Genomic DNA, 24435 nt, shown 5'->3' with positions numbered 1-24435 from the left:
ATATATAACAGGTAGTCACATAAATCTTGTGACAAACTTCTAGGGGAGCTAAGGCGCATCTTTAGGATTAAAATTGCATAGAAACCCATGCCCGAAAATTTCATCATACACTGGTGGAGAGCTTTCCTATTACATTTCTGTTCCTTCTGGTGTTTCTGAAAAGGTTATAATAAGGAAGCGCCTCTAGCTGCACACAGTGGCATTTACGGGGATGTATTTCTCTGCATTTTTGATCCTGATGATGCGCTCCAACTCCCCTATTTGTTTGTCGCAGCCTTTACGTCACCCCTTCTTATATATAACATTTTTTTAACTTGCACAATTCGACCAAAAAATAGACTAAAAATGTCATTTTTTAAAGTTCTGTATTTTAAAGAGCAAAACTAATTTTAGATTTGAAATTCCCACTATCTAGTTAATCAAGATCGAGTATTTGTATAAATGCAGCAAGAAATTTGTTTCCCCTGTGTTATCTATCGAATGCACAAATTAACTAGGATAATCCTTTAAACTTATTTCATTTCTCATATTTAATACGTAATCTGAAAATTGCTTTGTTTGCTGATTACCTACGAGGCACTTGTTAAAGTGAAAATAAGATCTTTGCTGGTACAACAACTTTTTTGTATTCTTGAATTAACGTAATAAAATTTATTTACTTTACGATTTCTAAAAGAAATCAAGTTTTTTACAATCAAGCAGTCAGTACATTGGCTGATAGAATCTATCACTTTTATACCTATAATACAAAGAATCAAACGGTTTAAAATATTTTTACAAGTGAGAAAATTAACATTATGTTATCCAGGGTAAGTAGCAAGAATCTCATTGAACCAATCTCAGTGGACACACATGTGGGCTCCCAGGTATTTCATCAAACATGTAAAATGATTTGCGCTTTCACACACTATGGACCGACAGTAAGCCGAAATGGATTTTGGTTGAATGAATTGTGAAAACTTTGAATAGAACTATGTGAAAAGCACGCTTTTGCCCAATACGTGACGAAAATCGACATGGTAAAAAAGGAAATCTTATTTTCAAAAATGGAAAATTAAGCACTTTTTAAAAACATCCAATGACAAAAGCACCTTTAAGAGCTTTTAAGTAACGAAAATCGAAAATAAGCACCTTTAAGCACTTTTTAAAAACGCTACGCACCTTAACTATTTTCAATATCCAAAGAATCAAACCAAGAAATATAATGAAACAATGAATTAATTATCTGACAGAATGAGGTAAACAAACTTTTGAACTTGAATGATACGCAAACCGGTAATGCGCCATAAAATTACTTAGGTAACTTGGGGGAAACACTTGATTCCGTGCACTTAATGAATTACCTCAGTTAATCTGCAGATAAACAAGGTAATGTGCAAATTAAAGGCTTTTAAGCTTTGGCCTTAATATACATAAATGATTCATAAATCATAGTTTCATACATAGTTCTTGTTAAATCTAATAGCTAATTTGATGCTATCATATTTTTGAAGCTGATATCTTTTCAAATTTTAATATCCGTTTTCCTCCATTTCCAAATCAGAAATTAATGGTGCTATTAGTAAGATGACTATTTTCTTCCAAGCTTAGATTTTTGTGTGAATTTTCAATTTCTGTTCTTTTAATGTTTTTTTATGTTCTTAGTAAAATTTTGATGGCACCTCGTATCACTCGGAAGCCCACTTTTGAAAAAGAGAGAAAATAATGGTGTTGCTTCATTGCATTAGGAGATACAGCGTTTGATAATTTTTAAAATTGTTATGAATTGGTCTTAAAATTGTATTGAATTATTCTTATTAAAGCAATAAAATTATTTGGTTAATAGTTTCGCGTAATATATTTTTAATGCTACATATTTATATGCTTTTAATTTATTTATTTTTTTAAAATTTACTTTAATTATTGTTTGAAGTAATAAAAACTGATATGAATGAATAAAACTTTAGGAAAAGCTAGCATTCGTGGTTTTGATGGAACTAACCCGCATTTGCGTGATATGGAGCAAAAAAACTCGGAAACTTCCCACATCTGGCCTCACGGCAAAGGGACTTTAACCAGTGATCCTTCTTCCATTGAGAATATTTACGCCAGCACTGTGGTCAGTGTAATCCGTGAGCAGATCTCGTATCGACCAGTCATTACTCGGATTCAAACCTGGATCACTTCATTTGGAAGTGAGTGCCCTATCTCTTCTGCTACCACTGCTTTTATCTGACATTAGCCTGTTTTACACTAAGCAAATCCTCATTTTAAATATTTTTTTTTAATTTTCTTTTCTTTTTATTTTTTAACTTTAAATAAAATATAGCACGATCAATAGAAGATAATTGTCATTGCCTCAGAGAAGTTGAAGAGAGGAGCGATTGTCATAAGAGGCAGAGAAGAGAGATTGCTATTGCGTCAGAGAGTATTCTATACAGTCCTCTCATTCGCCAAAACTTACGAAATCCCTCCTCCAAACTTATAGAAAAATTTAGCACTGTTATAGACAAGACAACAACAACAACTTCTGCTTAAACCTAAGAATTAATTTCATTATTTAAAAGATGATGCAACGCTGAATGGGTAAAAGTAACTCCTTGAAAAAAAAATCCTTCAAGCTTTAGCGTGAATTTCGTAGCAAGTTTTGCAATTTCCTAAGCTAAACTGCGTGGAAACCCTCCATGCAAACCCTGTACACCTAGTAGGATTATTTAAATTTTACCTTAACACAAGTATTCAAGAAAATACGAAATTATTTGTGTAATGAAAATAATGTGGCTCATGGAATTAACAAGATATTTACAACATTGGTTGAAAGGTAATAATGAAAAGAGCTTCTTGACTGGTGAACAAAAGCGATGAAGGATGGAGATAAGAAAGAGCGATAACAATGAAAAATGTAATGCCCGCTCTTTTAAATTTGATGGCTATTTTGTTTGAGTTTGTAATTATTTAATATCTTTCGAGGAAAGCCGATCACTTACTTTCTTGCTCCTGTGCCTTTTGTTTGGCAGAATGGATTAACGTAACATCTTAAATGAAAAAAACCTTACTACCATTAACATGAATTTTTTCAACCAGTTTTGCAATTTCCTAACATTAACTGCATGAAAACCCTCGGTGTAAACCCTGAACACCAAATGGAAGTTATTTAAAATTTACCACCAGCATTTAAGAAAATAAGAAGTCATTTGTGAATCGAAAGTAACTATGTGGCGCATCGAATTAACAAGATACTTTCAACATTGATTGAAAGGTAATAATGAAAAGAGCTTCTTGACTGGCGAACAAAAGCGATGAAAGAAGGAGATAACAACGAGCGAAAACAATGAAAAATGTAATGCACGCTCTTTTAAATTTGATGGCTATTTTGTTGGAGTTTGTAATTATTTAATATCTTTCGAGGAAAGCCGATCACTTACTCTGGTGCCTTTTGTTTGGCAGACAACGACTGGTTTCTTTTTATTCTTTCTTTCCTTTTATTTATCCAAAGGTCTGGTTTAGCCCGGGGTTGATCCGCACTGATTTGCAACAGGTCTTATCGAAAAACAGGCTTTGTGTCTCACCTAGCGATTATTCTGAATTGCACTGACGAGGGAGGGGCATCATCTTCCGTTATCCTTTTTGTTATTGTGGTAAGACATGTTTTAAGGGATTGCAGATACATTTTATCTGGTAATGATTATATAAAAAATTGGCCACTGTTTTAGAAAAGGAAAATTACATAAATGCAATTGCGGCTGAGTGAAATGAAAAATGGAAATAATGGAAAAAATTAAATGAGGTAAATGAATAAAAAATATTCGTATAAATATTAGAGATGTGATGGTCTCAGCCCGGAAAAAAAATTTTCAGGCTCGGCCAACTATGACAAGTGATAAAATTTCATAAATTTTTTATTACTTTTAATCAAACATTTGGTACAGTTGTTAACCTTTTCGGGACTGGAGAGTCACAAGTATATTCGCATAGAATCAGAAACAGGATAGGAAAAAAAAAAGCGGTAACTTATGTTTGGGGATGGCTAATTTTATCAACCTTATTTTTGCTTTCACTTTAAATCTAATACATCCAATCTATTATTGTTAAAAGTGTAACTATATAATTTTTAAGTTGAACTAAGTCTTGGTGATATAAATGAAGAAAACTATTATTATCCCGCCCACAAATAAACTGCTATAAAATTAGTTTGGCAACCAGTGTTATCCTTTTTACAGTGATTGTCGCCACATTGAGAATGCACATATGACTCGCCCGTCTCAAAGAGGTAAAGTATAACAAAAATTAAAATTTATTAACTAATTAAACAATTTCGTGGTTCAGATATCAAAGGCCTAATAGCCGGACTGCAAAATTTGGCCTTTATCCGACGTATCTCTCGGGAGAACTCGGGTTCTAAGCAATTCTATATGTCTCAGGCTCAGGAGGATGGATTAAAATTCTTTAGGCATGGACCTCCGAAAGTGAGCCCGAGCTCATCTCTAATAAATAAGCTAAATTTTTTACGAAAATTATTTAAATTAAAGTTTTTGAAAAAATGGGGGATTTTTAAATATAATAAATTGTTGCTTAAGTGTTACAATGGTGTCGTAACTTAATTAATATTTTTCAAATTTAATGAAATTATTATTTCAATCTAACAAATAAATTAATGGCATTTCTAAATTCAAGATAGAGTTTTATGAGATTTAATAGATTTGAGTTTCTGCTTTTAACCAAAGACGATTGTTTTTTAACTTTTTTCACTAGATTTGGGTTTCTATTTTTAACAAAAGATGATAAGCTTTTAACTTTTTTGAATCAAATGTTCGGAAAAAAAAGAAGGTAAATACACCCTTTACTCGTATGTCTTGATTTGTTTAATATAGTTACTATAATATTTAATAATTTTTTTTACTGATATTGCAAAATTTAATTAAGAAAACATGTTGTTTCCTTTTTATGTTGAGAGCTATCTTCTCTTTTTCATTTTCTAATTAATACGATAGGATAGTTGCATTATATAACTCAGGGCTGTCCAACTGGCGGCCCGCGGGCTGCATGCGGCCCGTCAACACATATTGTGTTGCCCGCCCAACTTCTTATTCAGGCTGATCGGCATCAGTTTTCCCATTAAAATGTAAGCAAATTGTTTTATAATCCCTCTGTTCCATTGTTTTCTAATTAATAATTTAACTATTAATTGTTATTGTATAAGAGGTAAGTGGTTATTGTTCAACTTTTTAAAGCCGCGGCCCGCCAGGTGATCATTGACCGGAACTCTCTGGCCCATGGGCTCTTTGCAGTTGGACAGCCCTGATATAAGTTTTTTACAAGCAGGCTACAGAATATCTTTAGTTTTCATTATTGCATTCTAATTTTAAAAATCACACAATTTTTTCTCTCCATATTTATATATTTTTTTAAGAAATTTACAATGGACATTTAAATATATGCCAATTTTGTTGAATATTTAAAGTGATAGTTAGTACCATCTTATTTTTGATTTCATAAATTTCACTAACGAAGTATAAATAATATACAAGTGCATAAATAATTTAACGAAAAAAAACACATATAAAATCTGATAATTGTGGAGTAAATTTTCAAGAGATGAGAAAAATAAAAACAAACCATTTTTTCTTTTTTTTTTTTTTGCTACTACTTTAAATAGTGTGGAAAGCTATGGCTTTCTGATTATCACTAAAATTCATGTATTTAAAAATAATTTTCACTTTTCTCAAAGATAATTGTTAATCTGTTGCAATAGAGCAGATCAATTGGCAGAGCGTTAGAATTTTCACAATGTTTAAAGTTATAAAATAATTAAATCACTTCTTTTCGAAATCACTTTAAAGGCCGTTTGTGGCCCTTAAAAAACTTAGCAACACTAAAAAGTTTGCTTATTTAATGTAATTCTACGCAAAAATTGATAGTATAATCGGGCTCATGCTTGTTACCATCAATGTTTATTTTGTTTCTTGTTTGTTTTTGATAAAGCATTGGTTGCTTGCTCTGCAGGGTCATTTGAATGGACACATTTCGGAGTTGGGCTCTTCTCGTGGGAGGCGGAGGCGAGATTTTATACTCCGTACAGCCCCCTGGGGTGGGTCGGTTATATTTATTCATTTATTATACATTTGAAACTGAATAGTGAGTCAAACATATAATAATGATTAGAGCGACAGTGAGCTGAATATTTAATTATGTAATTCTTATTTTTATAAATGTTATATTATATAAATATCAAATTGCTATTACACATAACATAGATACGATACTGTGGTTGTGAATTCCTTTTTCCTCATGTACACGTCGTTAAATGTTTAAAAAAGGGCAATACTCATAATTAAGTACTGCCTTTTATAAAAAAACATTTAATCAGATTTTGAAAGAAATTAGTTTATGAGTCTTCTCAAAACATACTATAAGGTCTTATAAGGACGGGGATGCATTTATTATTACCATTTTTTTAAATTTTCTTTTAAAAAGTTAGAAAATATTGTAATACTTAAGTAATAAATGAAAGTGTTGTAGAAAATTAGACCAATGTAGTCCGACTCTGATTGAATTAAGCATATTCTACATCATATATACCTGATACTCTTTTGAGGATGTAGTTCGAATAGTACTAGTATATGACGTAATCCATTCTTTAATGTCATCATTCGAGAATACAAATTGCATCAGATATCACAAGAGAAACTTACCTATAATGGAAGAAAATGCAGAGTTGAATAGAAACCAAATAAAATCAATATAAAAATAATCACAAAAATGTTTTTAACTACTTCGATAAATCATTTAACATCACAAGTGCTCAATCTAAATTTCAAAACAGTTATAGAGTAATAGAAAATAACAATCTTATTCTACGACTGTTTGTTATCGTGTACAGAGTAACGATTATATGCTGTATTTTGAATGTAGTTAGCACTTTTAAACAATTAATGTCCGACTGAAAATAATACATCAGCATCTATTTCATAAACATACCTCTTATAAATGAATCATGAGAAAAAGTGGTCTGTATATATATATATATATATATATATATATATATATATATATATATATATATATATATATATATATATATATACAGAGAGAGAGACAGAGAGAGAGATTACCATAGCTGACAAAAAATACGAACTGAGGTGGTTTTCTAGTAGTGAGGTGAGGTTTTCTAATTAAAGCAAAAAAGAGAAGTGGAAGTCACGGGTAGTTTTACTGCCATTTCGTCACAGTTTCACTACCATTTTTTCCTCTCTTTTTTTCGATAAATGATAAAAATTGTTACTATGCTGTCAATCATTTAATACAGAAAAATATTAATTGATATTTTTCCCAAATTTTCCTTATCAATAAAATAGTTTCTGATCATTTCGATACAAATTAAATACGTCCGCCACGAAATGCAGATATTGTGATAATTTGATATGCAAGTCAGAAGCTAGTCACTCCCACTCACTAAAAGGATTCCGATATATATATAGACAACCCCTTAGTAACAACCAATTTTCCACGCTCGTGCAAAATATGTAAACATCGTGCTATCTTCGTCGTTTTCATGCTCTATGATCCACGACTCCATTGTTTTCGCCCGGCTGATTCACCTCTCTTTAGCCTCGGCGACAATTTAGTTCCGTTAAAAGACCATTTGAAGAGATATCATCAGATAAACTTTGAACTAACGTTTTGCTACGGGTGTCTTATCTTTTTATATATCTTAATTTTTAAATCTATTGAAAATGGTTATTCTATTGAGAAACACTTCTTTTGCACTAGTCATTTTTGCCTGCTTCTTCCACTAAGCTCTTGAATTAACTGAATACTTGGAGATTGTGAAATAATTAATGAAAATGGAATTTTAATTTTCTTTATTTACCTGCATCGAAACTGATTCCAAGTAAGAAATATACGAAGATAAAATAATGTATTAAAAATTTTTTTAAACTAAGTGCTAATTATTACATGCTTTAAAATGCATGCATGCATGCATGGTTATATTGTCTACAAATAAATTGATAGTAAACAAATTTGGCTAAAGATTTTTTCTTATTTATTTTTACAGCAAACTCCTTATAATATAAAAAAGAATACCTCCAATTCCAATAATTGAGTTATTTCCAATATTTTTAAAAGTACAAATAATATGGGGCAGAAGTTCCAAAAACAACAATTATGTTTATGTTACAGTGCCAGTTATTCTACATATTATCTTGTTAATGAGCTCAAGCAATCCATTAAAGTGTCAAATATTGCTTCTTTCCTCCTTAAATTACCTAGGTAATCTGAAAAATACCTAGATAACCAGGCACTCGTTAATCTGCAAATTACTGTTAAATTAAAAATAAGATCTTTTCTGGAACATTAGCAACAATCACTTTACAATCAACACCAACATAACGCTTGCTGGCTTTTTTCGATTTCCAAAGTATCAATTAAATACAATCAAGAAATTAGCTGATAGAATCAATTCTGTCCACCCCAAGATACCGTTCTAATCTAACTTACTACGATACTATCCTTCAATAACAACTCTGTACCTTATTGCATACATTACTTCCTTCACAACCCTAATTTAAATTATCTGATATCCGGACAACTATTATTTTAATTACATAAGATTTCAAGAAATAATATTTCTCTATAAGACTTGAATTATTTTTTTCAAAAATAAGATTTCAAGTAATGGTATTTTTATAAGGTTTCAAGTAATAGTATTTTTTTATAAAGTTTCAAGTAATAGTATTTTTTATAAAGTTTCAAGTAATAGTACTTCTTATAAGGTTTCAAATAATAGTAATTTTTATAAGGTTTCAAATAATAGTATTCTTTTTTATAAGGTTTCAAGTAATAGCATTCCTTATTTAAAAGGTTTCAAGTAATAGTATTCTTTTCTATGAAGTTTCAAGTAATAGTATTTTAATAAATTTTCAGGGAATAGTATTTTTTATAAGGTTTCAAGTAACAGTATTCTTTTTCATAAGGTTTCAAGTAATAGAATTTTTATAAAGTTTCAAGTAATAGTATTTTTTATAAGGTTTCAAGTAATAATATTTTTATAAGGTTTTAAGTAATAGTATTTTTTATAAGGTTTCAAGCAATAGTATTTTATAAGGTTTCATACAATAGCACTCTTTATTTTTAAGGTTTCAATTAATAGTATTCTTTTATGAGGTTTCAAGTAATATTATTTTTATAAAATTTCAAGTAATAGTATTTTTTATAAGGTTTTAAGTTTTTTTGAGGTTTCAAGTAATAGTATTTTTTATAGGGTTTCAAATAATCGTATTTTTTTTATAAGGTTTCAAGTAATAATGCCTTTATAAGGTTTCAAGTAATAGTATTTTTATAAGGTATCAAGTAATAGTGGTCCATTTTTGGAACGTATCTCTTTTCTACAAGGTTCAAGACAGGTAACTCAAATCTTTCATTCTTCGCAGTTACAATTGAAGAATATGAAAGTTTTTCTTCAGATTGATTGGTAACAATAGCTTACTGCCAAACAATAAGAAGTCATCTAGCAATGTTTTGGATTACCTGGTCACATAGACTTCTGTGGAAAAATTTTTTAATTTGTTATTATCTCTGCAACACCTTGTTTCTTTGAAAAAATTATAAGGTGAGTGCTTGTATTTATATGTTTGAAGTGGAATTAATTGCATGGTATAGTTTTATTTTTCTCTCTGTGAAAATAAGAATTCAAAATATAGTTATTGAAGTTACGTTTTATTTTTTTAAGCATCATAGCATAATCAAGTACTGAGATAAGGGGGTGTTTAGTCACTGGATCACCAAACGATGAAAAACCAGTGAAAGAACAAGTGTTCCTTTACTGGGTTTTTCCTAAGTTAATGAAAATGAAAGAAAAACTTTAATTTTCTTGTACCTTTAGTGATGTTTTGCATCAAAAGTATGTTAAAAATACAAAAAACAACTTCTAACCAGTGAGAGAACAGGCATGTTCCTTTACTGGGCATAGATTTCCCAGTGAATGATCAGTATGTGTTAATATGTTGACACTTTACTTTTCAATTCATGATTACAAAAAAAAGTTAACATTTTCCAAGTATTTGTATGTTATAATTTCAAGAATAGGCTTGTTTTAGATATTTGTATGGCATATAAATTCATAAAGAGCATTAAAAAATAACCAAAATTAAGTGTTCCTTTACTGGGAAATTTTGTGTTCCTTCAGTGGTAAGAGCTGTTCCTTCACTCGGTCTTCTTACTACTTGTTATTTGAACCTCCAAAACTTTGAAACAATATTAGGTAAGTTCTTTACAGTTTTTTTACATAATTTGCAATTAGTAGCAAAATATGTTGACACTGTCATTTAACTATTTAAGAATTTTGAAATTAATATTATTTTTTAAAAGGCAAGCGAAGCTTAACTGTACCTTCACTGGTTAGTTTACCCTACCAACTAAAAATATATTAATAATGTAAATTTTTTTTCAAAAATTTTTTTAACCAAATTACTAGACATTAAAAGAAAATTTCTTTTTAATTTATAGCCAAATTTGCTACCTCTTTTTTTCAAAGACATTTTTCTCATTACTTCCAAGTAAACGGTTAAACGGATTATCTTAGTTAACCTGCAGATTATTTGCTGCGCACACTAACGGCTTTCAAGTTTTACGGTTGCAGTTAATTTATACTTAAATTTGCGAAACTAAAATAAATTTGTTTCATTTTTTATATGGAATATATAAATGCCACATGAGTAATTCTTCAGAATTCACACCTAATTTCATAAGCAAAAAATTCTATGACCTTCCTAGGTATTTCAGGAAACTTTGAATGTAAATCCATTGTAAATCCATCATGCAATTTTTTATGGAAAAACTACGATTTTTTTTTAATTTACTTTTTGTGACAAATAGTAGATATTGAGAGCAAAAAAAATATCATTTAAAAAGGATGGAAACATGGAAAGGTTTCTCAAAAATGTGGAATTTTTACAACAAATAATTACTCATACTCATGTGTGGTAGTTATCTTAGCATCAACCTCGCAAGGGGCACTAACTAATTCATATAAGTGGGAATGTATAATAAATCGCCGAAGCGCAATTGAATGGTGAAGGTTGGGGGTTCAGTAACATTTACTGAGAGAAAATTAAAATAAAGTAGCGAGATTATAATAACAAATTTAAGAGAGAGAAGAGGTTCTTGCGGCAGACTGTCTCGCCTCCCCCCGAGCTTCGCAGGTAACAAATAATTGTAACAGATGTTAGAATTAAATAAATAATCCCAAGAAACTTAAGTGGTAAGATATTACCCGATCAAAAACTTCATTTTCTTCAAAAATATACAAATAGCAATTAACAGTCGACATACTATAAGCACTTCAGAAATAGGCACTCATTTTCAAGAATTGCCAATTGTGAATGAGAAGAAACAAAAGTGATTTGAAATGAAACGTAAAAGTTGCCAACGAAAAAGGAAAAATAAAAGGTGAGAAACAAAGCTAGAAAAACCATAGTGGCCGAGAAAGAGAGAAAAGATGAAAAACAAAACAAGAAAAATCCCAGTGGACGAGAGGGGCAAATCAGGATAAAATGCATTTCCAATCGTTATGGTGGTGAGGAACTAAGGTCGTTATGAGGAATATTAGAATTACTTAAATCGAATCTCAATAACTGATTACTGTTATTGACAATTTTAAATGGTTATTTTCCAGGTGTGATGTAAGAATTTTCCTGGTTTTCGTAAAAAAAAAAAATTCAACTTTCCCTGACTATTCCATGCATTTTAAAGTTGTTTGGTGTTGAATTACCGGTTGGCGAGATTATATGTCGCCAGCCATCTTTATTGTAACCAAAAAACTATTCATTCTTGTTGATTGACACTTTAAGAGCGTATGGTCGCTCCGTAATGTAAGTTCATGCGTGAACTAATCAACTAATTTACTTTTGTTAAATAAATATCTATATTATATAAAACGCTATTACGTACGTATGTATGTATGTATCAATAAAACCGATGATATTTCTTTTCTCGCGCTGGCAACAGTTTTCATTTTTAATTGATTGGATTCGGCGCGCAAGAGCACGTAGTGAGCAACCAGATAACAATAACCAGAGTGAGCATTATCAGGTTGTTCAATTCAGATTCATGCACTAAAAACATGACAATATTTCATTTAAACTCAATTAGGAATTAATTAATTACTTGAAGTGAGAATGCTTTAAAAGGCCGCTGTTGAATTGATATTTTTCTACTGGGAGCTACCTAAACGTCTAAAAAACGTTTAAGTGTTTGTATTGAATGCATTGAATTTTTTTTATATTTCGCGTTTATTTATGCATTGAATTTTCACGCCTTAAAATGCAGAATATTAGTGAAGCAATATTTGATAATTTATTTTGCTAATATGTTTCTTATTTAGCTAATGTTTTGATTTTTTCACCACGTACAATCTAAATAGTGTTAATATATAGTGTTAATATAATAGCGCTAATATACTTTTTTAAAAGCCAATAAAACATTGGTAGAATTCTTCTACATAAGTACAATACTATGTCTTTGGTGATAAAATACTATGTCTTTGATGATAAAATATTATGTCTTTGTGCTAGAACATTGTGTTCATTGGCGAGCGAGCGCAGCGAGCCATGGTTCACGGCGTGAACCACATAGGATTGCGTAGCAATTCTCGGGTGTTGGCGAGCGTTAGCGAGCAGGGGGCGGAGCCTCCTAGTTTAATTATTATTATAGAGTCCATTACACTAAAATTTAATTATAGAACTATCACGGGACCGTAGAGTTGGTACAAAAGTCAATATAAAATTCCTTGTTCTCCCTGACTCGTGGGATTTATATGATTTCATACATTTTTAAAAACCTCCGTCGAATACGAAAAGGAAGAAAATTCTATGAAGGGAAAATCACATGGTGAGCACGAAGTGAGGGAAAGGAGAGAGGGGGTCGAAGAGGGGTGAAGAGCAATCGGAAACGGTTTGGAGAAATCATTGGGCTATCAAATTTGATAGGAATTATCATCCTCGTTATTGATCTGCCGTTATAAGAGAGGGCAATCACGTTGTATTTAAAAGCATCGTCAATTAGATGAGTGTTTTCCGTTTGCACACAAAATGCTCCTAATCTATCATCATTTAGTGAGAGTGTGTGCCTCACTCTTCGCCGGCAGACTCTTTTTTTTATTATTTATCTTTTATTCCCCATATGACCTCGTTTTCTTCTGTTTATTTATTTTGTTAAAAAAAAATTATATTCGATGGGTGCATTTTATGGAAGCGGATGTCAAAGAAATATCGTAAATAAACTTCGCACGATACCTGAGTATTATAAATCGTATTAATTAGTCATTTTTTCAACTTGATGGAAATAACATAAGCGAGATACTGTAATAAAAAGCAGCAAAAATATTTTTTTTCGTTACATAATCCCAAATACCTGAAGCGGAAGACCTGTTTGAAAATTCATTCCTTTCAAAAATATTTAAATGGAAAATTACAGGCACCCATTTTTATATTTCAAATAGATTTTGTTTCTTCTCATTCACGTCTGGCAAGTCTTGAAAATGGGCGCCTGTTTTTAAGAGCCAGAAACATTAAGACTGTTATTTTCACATATTTTTGAAGCGAATGAAGTTTTTAATCAAGTAATAAACATATGACTGTTTTTTATACTCCCGGCAAAACTAAAAAGAAAAACATGTTTCTGTCGACAACTGTCATTTAATTATCATTCTAAAAAAATTTAAAATTTGACAGGTATGTTATTTGATCTTGATTTAACGAATAGTGGTCATTTCATTAAATAAAAGACAACTATATAATGACTTACTCGAGAAAATACTTAACACCATTACCTTTTGACGCAAATGGGACATTTACATCATTTTACCCCCCCCCCCTCTATCTCTCTCTTATGTAAATATATATATATATATATATATATATATATATATATATATATATATATATATATATATATATATATATATATATATATATATATATATATATATATATGATACCTGACTGGTAGATATGCGAAATATCTAGAAAAAAAAGAATATATATATATATATATATATATATATATATATATATATATATATATATATATATATATATATATATATATATATATATATATACAGAAGAGCCATTACATTATGACCACCCTGTTAATAACATGTAGGACTACCCTTAGCCCTCAAAACTGCTAGCACCCGCCCTAGCATTGATTCTACAAGGTGCTGATAGGTAGTCTGAGGTATTTGGTACCAAGTGCTCACTAACTGGTCCTGCAATTCCCTCACATTGCGAGGGGGTAGCGTGGCAGCATGAATTTGGTTTTCCAAGTAGGACCACAGATGCTCTATTGGATTAAGGTCAGTTGAATTTGGAGGCCAAGAAATGACTTGAAAGTCACTGGAATGTTCCTCGAACCAATCCATGATGATTCGACCCTTATTTCATGGTGCATTATCCTGTTGGTAAACACCATCCCTCGCAGGAAAAACTGTTGCAATGAAAGGGTGAACTGGGTCTGCAACTATGCTCAAGTAGCTTACAGACTTCAGGAATTATATATATATATATATATATATATATATATATATATATTTCTATATAGATATATATATTTCTAACTCACTAATATTTTGGTATTTTTTTAGTTAGATAAAATATTCCAAGAGTTACTAAAAAAGTCTTTGAAATTGTTGAAATTATATTTGTTCTAAAATATAAAAAAAGTTGTTTGAACAAAATTTTTTTTCATTCATATTCAAAAATGTATAAAAAGTTTATTTTGTAAATTAAAGGAATTTCAATAACGAATGACTGTTTTTCTAAATAACTTCAAAATAACTTCTGAAGTTCTAAATAACTTCAAATAAGTGCGAATTTGAAAAATTATTGTTTGGAAGAGAGTCATGTATGGAAAATTTTACCTTCAACGCAATATAAGATCAGTTTGTTTCATTCTGTATTTCAACGCCCCTAAATTATTAATCATAATTTCGCCACTACGTCAATTTGGATAATTTTCATAAAAGCAATACGTTTCCAAATCTTTGGAGGTAATTATGAAAAATCCAATGATCTATTTTAAAAATAAGGAATATATTTTATGGTATAAATTTCGCTAAAATTTAATATTTTTGGCGAATGGGGAACCCTATGGGTGTTGGCATATCTGAGAGAATTTTTTTTTCCAATATGGTGATGAGTGCAAAATAATTACTTCTGTACAATAATACTTCTGTACTTTTTTTTTCGATGCCCAAATGGATAATGACTTAGGTCATACAGGCACCTGAAGGGCAGATTTGTTGGCCATTCTTTCAGGGGTACCATATTAGGTGGGCCAACGTTACTCCCACAATAAGGATAGATAGTACAGAGAAGGAAAGAACATCTATGTCTTGCCCGGAATTCGAACTCAGAACCTTTCAGGAGCAAGGGCAGTTCCCTAACCCCTACACAGGCCGGTTATCTACTTCTGTACAAACTCTAAGTAAACATTCTTTCTTTTAGCAGCAAATGTTTTGGAAGATTTTACATAGCAAAATTGTTGGTATAAATTGAAAGATCATGCTTGAAGTATTTGAAATGGTGTCATTTTTACCCATTCAGAATTCGAATCGACAAAAATAAGGACAGGAAGTTAATATTTTTTTCATTCTAGTTTTAATATCCAATCAATTTTTAAAATTACTTTAAATGACTGCGATATTTATATAACAATTTTTTTAGAATTATAATATTTTTTTAAAGGAAAGTTGTAAGCTTTCTACGCATTTTATAAAAAAAAATTTTCTCTTGATGAAAAAATCTCCCTAAATAAGCTATTTTCGAAAAGTTTAAAAAAATTTTTTATAAAAATATTGAAACTATTTACCCGTATTCAGACACAGATAATTCTTTATGGTAAGATGTTAAAAAGTACAGATTTGCTTTGAGTTTATAGTACTTAAACTGTGGCTTTTTTTTACTTTTCTAGGCCAAAAAGTTTTTAAAAACAAAAGTAAGAAAATGAAAGGAATGAAGGAAAGAAACCAATCTAACCAGTTCCAAATATCTGAAAGAGATGTTTAATATCCCTCTAAAATTCTCTTGAAAAATATTTAAAAAATGCAGCCATTTTTTTTAAATGTACTAAGCGTCTGTATAGATTATTTCTATGAAATTAAAAATTCGGCAATTGTAAAATAACAGATGAATGTCGATTTACGGTATTTCCTACTATTAAAATGTTATTACCGGCAACCATAACGGCATTTCCGCTTCTCAAAAAACAAACGTGACACCAAGACATAAAAGATCCACCATTTTATTCTATGTGTAGAGGACACAAAATAAAATAATAAAAAAACTTTAAGGCGTCTGAGGAATAAGCATAAAAGGTGCGACGCAAGGCAGGAAGCCCTGGGGGTGTACTTTGAGTGGCAAGCGGGTCAGTGGATATAAATTCTCATTGGAAAAATCATAGGAGGAACAATGAACTTCTAAGAACACTGCCTCTTTCAAAATTGTTCGAAAACTTTAGTCATCCGTCAAAGCAATACAGTCACATTAATTCATTTTCTTTTTAAGATTTAATCTAAAATTGTATTTTTTGTTTTTATTTTACATATTGCATAATTGACCTGGAACTTACTGAGCCACATTAGTGTGTTGAAGAGCTACAACACTTCGCTGTCAGGTTTTTTTTAGAACTATCGATTTAGCAAGAATGGAAATTAATTTCGTTGGTGTCCGATTTTTCACCACCATAAAATATCAATCATGAAAAATGTGATAGAAAATCTATCTTTAACAATGAACACAAGTAGTAGGCCACGCACTGGAGGGGACGGAAGTGACGTCATCATGGAAAGTCAATGGGTGTTTATTTCTGCCTCAACCGGAAGTTGCTTATTTCTGCCCGGCTATAACCGGAAGGTGCCTATTTCTGCCCACTACAAACCTACAAACTTATTTCTGCCCGCTTGCTTATTTCTGCCCGTCTGAAAATCGAAACTTCGTCTGCAGCGTCATGGGGAGCTTATTTCTTTTTTTCATAAGCCTAATATATTTTTAGTTTCGGTTTCTGTTTTTAATTTAGTTTCGTTTTTTAAAATATTATTTAATTTATTAGTTTTTGAGGGTGGCAACACTTATTATTAGTTTTTAAGGATACCAACACTTAGAAACTTTGTTATTTGGGCGAGAATGAAGTTATGACGTAATCTTTTATTACATAATACATAAAAGATATCATGAGAACTTTAAAGGCTATACTTAAATGTTAGAAAGAGAATATATTAATAACTCTTAATTTTAGTTATTTATTTATTAATATAAATATAGTTGATATAAATGACTGTAATTATTTTAACCTAATCAATATTAATTAATACATTTTAAATAAATTGATTCAATATTAAAAATTGTGTTCACGTATGTATACTGCGAATATTAAAAGTATTAGAATTAAAGCTATATTAATTTTTAAATCAATGAATATTATTTTATAAGATTAGATATTTATCACCATCGTTCGGATTTACGGCTATCAAATGCAGTCTTGTCATTTTTGAACCCAGAAGACATGGGAACTCCTAGATCTCGAGACAATACATGTCTTCGAAGAGGACTTTGTGACTGTCCACATTATATGAAGAGGAAAACCACGAAAAACCTCCTACGCATAGTCCGACGACAAGTAGGGGTCATGAAAACTGAACAGATGGCTTTGGTTGCACCTAATTTTTAGTTTTGAAAGACGCATTAATATAGATATTTAAGAAATATAAATTTTATTTTAATGAAAAAAAAAATCATCTGATTTAAAAAAACTAATATATAACAATATATCTGCGGTGTTCACTCAATCATATATTTAAATAAAAACTTGTTTCATCTTTAAAACTCATAATTTTATCAATTAAATTAATTTTATTGAAATATAAAATTACTTATTTTTTAATCTCATGAAAAAATATTTGAAATAATTTTTATTAGAAAATGAATAACGACATATTTACATTATATTATCTATTATATATTAAATTTTCCTTAAAATTACAAATGATTTAAATGTAAGAAACATGCAATGGGGGAATTTTTGCCGCTATAAATTCATTTATATTCAAAAACATATTCATTTTATTATTATTTAATGTTATAATAATGCAAATAACTTACTTTATTTTTAAATTAAGAGTACACATAAAAAGTATCTTTAACGGATACTGATTACGGAACTTGAACAGATCACTTTCACACAAAATTTACACCGATAATTTCTATCCAGGCCGTTTGGGGTTTACACACGTTTTATCAATTAGTCATAATATAAAGTATAACATGGTGCTTCATACTTATTATAGAACGTGAGAATACAAATATTTCTCATGAAAATTAAGAAGATAAATCTCACTATGAGACATTTGAGTTTTATCTGTGTGGAACATTTTATCAATAAGTGAGAATTTAAAACATATCACTGATTATTGAACGTGGGATTATTACTATTTCTCACAAAAATTTAACAAAATAGAACTCCGTATCCTTTGAGTTTTATCTTTATTTTATTAGTTAATCACAACTGTAAGGATATAGTTTATCTATATACACGAGGGTATGGGAAGGACATAGTTAGAGCTTATCTATATCAATAGTCTTGATAACAATCAGTATATATAGATCTGCTTCACGGATGACAATTATGTTGGAAATATTATTCCCTATGTTGTGATTGTAATTTTTGTGCAGCAAGAATTTTATTTCGAATTATCGATTTGCGTATTAAGCGGACTACCTAAACTTTGGATTACCAGCCATGTCTAAGAGAACAAGAGATTCTGGAAAAAAAGTAAGTAATATTCCTTTCATTATTTTATTAAATAATTTCTATTTAATTAATTCTTTTCTTTTATTTTACTATTAATTTTTTTTATTTTACATTTTTAATTATATTTTCCTACATTCTTAAAAGTATATGGAGTATCTTAGGTTTTATTTGTGTTCTACCTTTAAGCTGTTTTTATTTTACATACTATTAGTTGTAATTTTTCTGTATATTCAAAAGTTAGCGAGTATTGAGCTACATTAGAGCTTTTTAAATTTATTTATTTCCTTTTGATTTTATTTATATTTACTTCATTCTTAATGTCCATTTTTTTCTTAGTTAATAAGCTGCTTTTATTTATAAAATTCGCAAAGTTATTATTATTTTTTTTATACTTGTATTAATTTACCAAACTTTTTTTTTGTTAACTTTATTTATAAAGATAGTGAAATTTCTTTTTTTATAGCATGATGATGATGATGGAACGGATTTTAGTGAACCAGGTTTTGAATTCAATGAATCAGATGATGAGGTAATAGTTGTATAATTTTGTTATTCATAATTTATATTCGTTATTGCATAATTTTTGTTTGTTAAAGAATATTAATTGTTATTTGACATAAATATATATTTTTTTCAATCACTAACTCTAATTTTAGCTTTTGGGAGAATTTACACAACAATTTTTGGAAGACGAAGAGAATTTAATTGGGGAAATCTCGCAAGGTTTTGTTGAGGCGACTCAGGTGTTTCAAAATCTGCCTCTTTACTATCAAGTGGGTTCGGGATTTGAGGTAATAACATTTTATTCAGCTATTTAAAAAAAGAACTCTCAGTGGAAAATTTGTTTTTATTCATTTATTTATTTATTTTTATGTATTTTTTATTTCTATATCAGAATCAACCAGGACCTTCTAGTGCAGGATCAGTGTTTGTGGAAGGTGTACCGGCTCCAGTTCCATCAAATGAAGTAAGTTTTAAATAATTTGTTTATTTATTTATTTTGTATTTTTAATTATTTAACTTTTATTTTTGTAATATGTTTTTAATTTATTTAACATGTATTTAATTTATTTAACATGTATTTAATTTATTTAATATATATTTATACTTATTTAATGTTTTATTTTATAGTTAAATTCTGCTATTATATTGGAACTTCGCTCAGGGAGAAGGAACGAGAAATATAATGCGGACCAAGTTTGTTTCAGAGCCCGTGTGGATCCGGATCGCTTGCCTGATAGTTTGCGTGGTACCCCTTTAGTCACCGTGGTTGACACAGTCATGCAGCTATTTGAACTACTAATTCAAAGAGTACGTAACCCGACTGATGGATCACCTCCTTTAAACCCGACAGATTTAATAAGATTCTGCATACAGGCAGAAGGACTGGACAAGCCAATATCAACCTGTTTAATGCCCGTATCAGAAATGACTGCCGAGAAAGTTACAGCATGTGTTGTTAAAGTTTTGCAGTCTAAGGACCAAATAGAGTTAGACACGGGATTTTTTGTTGACATTATAACTATACGAAGAGATGTCGGTGCCGGAAGAGGGAAAGTTGTTAATATTTTGAAGGATAGGAATTCTAAGTATTCCATTTTAGCCATTGAACCAGATGATCTTGGACTGTGTTGTGCGAAGGCCATTGTATATGCTACAGCACATTTGGATAACAATCGAAAGCTGATTGATGTTTTGAGGCGGAAAAATCGACCAGCTCTTCTAAACAAGGCTAAGGAACTGCATGCTGCTGCTGGAGTACCATTAGGTCCCTGTACGTTCAACGAAGTGGCGATATTTGAAAGGTTTTTGAATATCCAGATATCTGTTACTGTTCTTGAAAACAACAACAAGGTAATACACTTTGATTTGCTTTATTTGATATTTATACATTAATCTCATATGTAATTTGAAAAGAATGTTACTCTTTTTTAATGTATTTAAGATGATATAAATCATTTTAAAATTATTGATGTTAAAAAAAAAAAACTATATTATCTTCATTTTAATTTAATAAAATTTAGTTAATTAATATTTTGATAAAAATAAAAAAAGAAACTATACTATATTTAAAAAAAAAAATTTTTTTTTTCTTTAACTACTAAGAATGGATTAAAGAATATTGTTTTATATAAATAACTCTTACAACTATACATTTCAGGTTGCTTATAAAGGAGAGCATCGAGAGAGAAGAATCAACCTGCTATTATCAAATAATCACTATGACGTTATCAAGAGCATGAAAGGCTATCATGGAAGCAATTTTTATTGTGATAATTGCGACAAGCCATTTTCACGCATTGAAGATCACTTTTGTCCGAATTCGTGTAGAATTTGTACCAGACTGAAGTGCGAGGAGGGACAAAAAATAAGATGCGTTGATTGCTTCCGGTTATGTAGATCTAGGGAATGTTTTAATGCGCATAAGTCTACTATAGGATTGCAAGAAAACTCTTTGTGTGATAGGGTAAGTAAAAAAAAAAAAAAAATGTATCTGAGTATATATAAATATTATAGTAAATAAAACAAACCTTTTATTATTGTTTTAGCTTTATCAATGTCGCACCTGCTGTAAAGTGATTCGAAGGCGAGAATGCCCACCTGAGGTTCACCAATGTTGGACTACAAAATGTCCTTCCTGCAATACCTTTGTGGAGGCTGCAAAGCATAGATGTTCCTTACAGACCATCAAGCCACAAGTGCCTTCTGATAAATTGATTTTTTTTTTGATTTTGAAACTGATCAGTCTACAGGGGAGCACATAGTTAATTTTGCTGTGGCGCAGTATGCTGACGGGGCGGAAAACATATTTAAGGGTTATTCGGCTTGTGATGATTTTTGTTCCTGGCTTTTTACACGTCAACATAAAGGATTCACAGCAATCGCCCACAATATGAAAGCGTAAGTTTTTACTTAAAATATTTTTTTAGTTTTAAAAATCCTTTTCTTAATTGTGTTTTGTATGAAAAAAAATGTGTTTTAAAATGTTTTATTTGAATACTTATGTTTGATGGACAGTTTATAATGGGATGGCTGCTCCGTCAAGGAACAATTCCGGATGTTATACCGAATGGATCTAGTTTGATGAGTATACGTCACAATTCTCTAAGCATCCGCATCATTGACTCTTTAAACTTTATGCCTATGGCACTGTTAAAATTGCCCTCATGTTTCGGTCTTTCTGAATTAAAAAAAGGATACTTCCCACATCTCTTCAATCGACCAGAAAATCAAACATATAGAGGTCAGATGCCTGATCATTCCTTTTATAGCCCGGACAACATGGGGAGTGACGCCCGGAAACGGTTTCTCCAGTGGTATGAAGAAAATAAACACCTGGAATTTGATTTTCAAAAAGAAATGCTTGAATACTGTAGGTAAGAAATTTTTTTTTAATATTTTTAGAATGTAATGGATTTTTCCTTTTAATATATATATATATATATATATATATATAATTTATTTTTCTTTTACTTTCAGATCTGATGTTGATATACTCAGGAGATGTTGCTTGGAATTTAGACAGCAGTTTTTAGACATAGCTAATGTGGATCCTTTCAGGTGAAATATATATTTTTAATGTGAATATAGAACAATTTATTGTTGTTATTATTTTGTATTAACTTTTTTCTCCCTGAACAGGTACATTACAATAGCATCATCAAGCATGGCTGTGTTTCGAAGCTCTTGTATTCAACCTGACACGATTGGTATGGTTCCGGCATTGGGATATACATCCAGTACAAATTACAGTCCAGATTCCATACGGTGGCTCGATTTTACAGCAGAGAAAGAAGGTATTGCTATACAACATGCTTTGAATAGTACCGGTGAATGTAAAGTTGGAGGCATGTATGTAGATGGCTTTTGTTCTGAAACGAACACAGTCTATCAATTTCAGGTGAGTTGAGTTTTTTTTAAAATATTGCTAATTATTTTTGTAAAAAAATGATGAAACTTAGTGCTCTATGTATTTATTTTTAGGGATGTTTTTTCCATGGATGCGATACTTGTTTCGATCGAGATGTTTCTCATCCTTTAAAAGGGGTAACGATGGCATCACTACTCCAAAAAACTCAACGTACGACAGAGGATCTTCGTTCCTTAGGTTACCATGTCATAGAATGCTGGGAACATGACTTTGAGAAAATGAAAAGAAATGATGAAGATCTAAAGAAATTTTTGCTCTCACACACGGTAAGAGATCGCCTTGTTCCTCGAGATGCGTTTTATGGGGGACGTACGAATGCCGTTAAGCTTTATCATGAAGGAAATGCAAAGTATGTGGATTTCACGTCCCTTTATCCATGGGTAAATATATGCATATATTTTTAAATTTGCTTCATTTCCTATTTGCGTAATTTCTTATATATAATTATTGTTGTTTGCTAATTTCTTATTTATTTATTTTTTTTTTGTCTTTATAGGTTAATAAATACTGTAAGTATCCGGTTGGACACCCGACCATCATCACCAAAGATTTTGCTTCATTGGAGAGTTATTTTGGACTGATTAAGTGCACCATTGCTCCTCCTAGGCAGTTATACTTACCAGTGTTGCCATATCGCTGCCACAACAAACTTATGTTTCCGCTCTGCAGGACTTGTGCTGAAACTAAGCAACAAAGTTCCTGTACACACACAGAGGAAGAAAGAAATCTTACAGGAACGTGGGTCACTGAAGAGGTGAAATTGGCTCTAAGGAAGGGCTATGAGATAAGAGAGGTAAAAAAAAATTAAAAAAAATTGCTATTCGGTAAAAACTATGCATTTTTGCATGTTGTGTCGTACTAATATAAACTGCTGTTTGTAGAAAATGCAACACCATGAAAGAATCATCAGAATCAAATGAAATTTAATGCAGAAACGACTTGTACTGATACAAATAAATGATGAAATTTTCAAAACAAAAGAAACAAATTAAGCGTCCGAAATCAGTATTTGGTGCAGCCACCACGCGCTGCAATAAGTGCTGCTATACGACGTGGCATGGAGTCAAACAGATGTTGAATATCTGCTTGAGGAAGAGAATTCCATATCGCTTGTATGCGCAACCAAAGTTCGTCTTTGGAAACTGCAGGACGCGGATCACGAGTGAGACGCCGACCAACCATATCCCACACGTGCTCAATAGGCGACATATCCGGCGAATAAGCAGGCCAAGGAAGAAGTTGCATGCGTTGTGCTGAACAGAAGTCTCTAACAGTCCGCGCAACATGTGGGCGTGCATTATCCTGCTGAAAGATAGCTCCAGGGATGCCTTGAAGGAAAGGAACGACTTCGGGCTGTAGCACTTCACGGACGTATCTGTTGCTATTGAGATTACCCTCAATTCGTATCAAATTGGATCGTCCATGATACGAAATCGCACCCCAGACCATAACTCCGGGTGTTCGACCACTATGTCGTTCAATAATACACTCAGGAAGGCAGCGTTGACCGGCATAACGTCTAACACGAACACGGCCATCATGGGTCCACAAATTGAAGCGTGATTCATCTGAAAAGACAACTTGGTGCCAATCAGCTCGCCAGTCTCTGTGCTCAAGAGCCCACTGCCGACGCAGCCGTCGATGATCCGCCGTGAGGGGAATCCTGTATAATGGCACCCTTGCACGCAATCCACGGCGCAGCAGACGACGACGAATTG

General features: G+C 31.1%; 3 protein-coding genes across 3 annotated transcripts in view; 2 read left to right on the top strand and 1 right to left on the bottom strand.

The window, feature by feature from the left end:
- lft (Limb expression 1 family member lowfat) overlaps window positions 1-24435 on the bottom strand; it is a 190171-nt gene that overhangs the window by 112143 nt on the left and 53593 nt on the right. The gene's annotated exons all lie outside the window — the stretch shown is intronic.
- On the top strand, window positions 18052-21692 carry LOC147807287 (uncharacterized). The gene is made up of 7 exons (XM_087168179.1): window positions 18052-18807; window positions 19250-19315; window positions 19443-19577; window positions 19682-19753; window positions 19918-20640; window positions 20948-21253; window positions 21336-21692. The coding sequence occupies exons 1-7, from the start codon at window positions 18775-18777 to the stop codon at window positions 21549-21551; spliced, it is 1551 nt and encodes a 516-aa protein (XP_087024305.1). The 5' UTR covers window positions 18052-18774; the 3' UTR covers window positions 21552-21692.
- On the top strand, window positions 21796-23568 carry LOC147807286 (uncharacterized). Its single transcript, XM_087168180.1, has 5 exons — window positions 21796-22163; window positions 22267-22347; window positions 22429-22687; window positions 22771-23097; window positions 23214-23568. The coding sequence occupies exons 1-5, from the start codon at window positions 21811-21813 to the stop codon at window positions 23523-23525; spliced, it is 1332 nt and encodes a 443-aa protein (XP_087024306.1). The 5' UTR covers window positions 21796-21810; the 3' UTR covers window positions 23526-23568.

This window comes from Parasteatoda tepidariorum, chromosome 7 (assembly GCF_982258835.1).
Source record: "Parasteatoda tepidariorum strain Cologne lab strain chromosome 7, Ptep-v5.0, whole genome shotgun sequence".
Classification (NCBI taxonomy): Eukaryota; Metazoa; Arthropoda; class Arachnida; order Araneae; family Theridiidae; genus Parasteatoda; species Parasteatoda tepidariorum.
The sequence above is the reverse complement of the archived record's forward strand: the minus strand, read 5'-3'. Positions and strand labels throughout refer to the sequence as shown.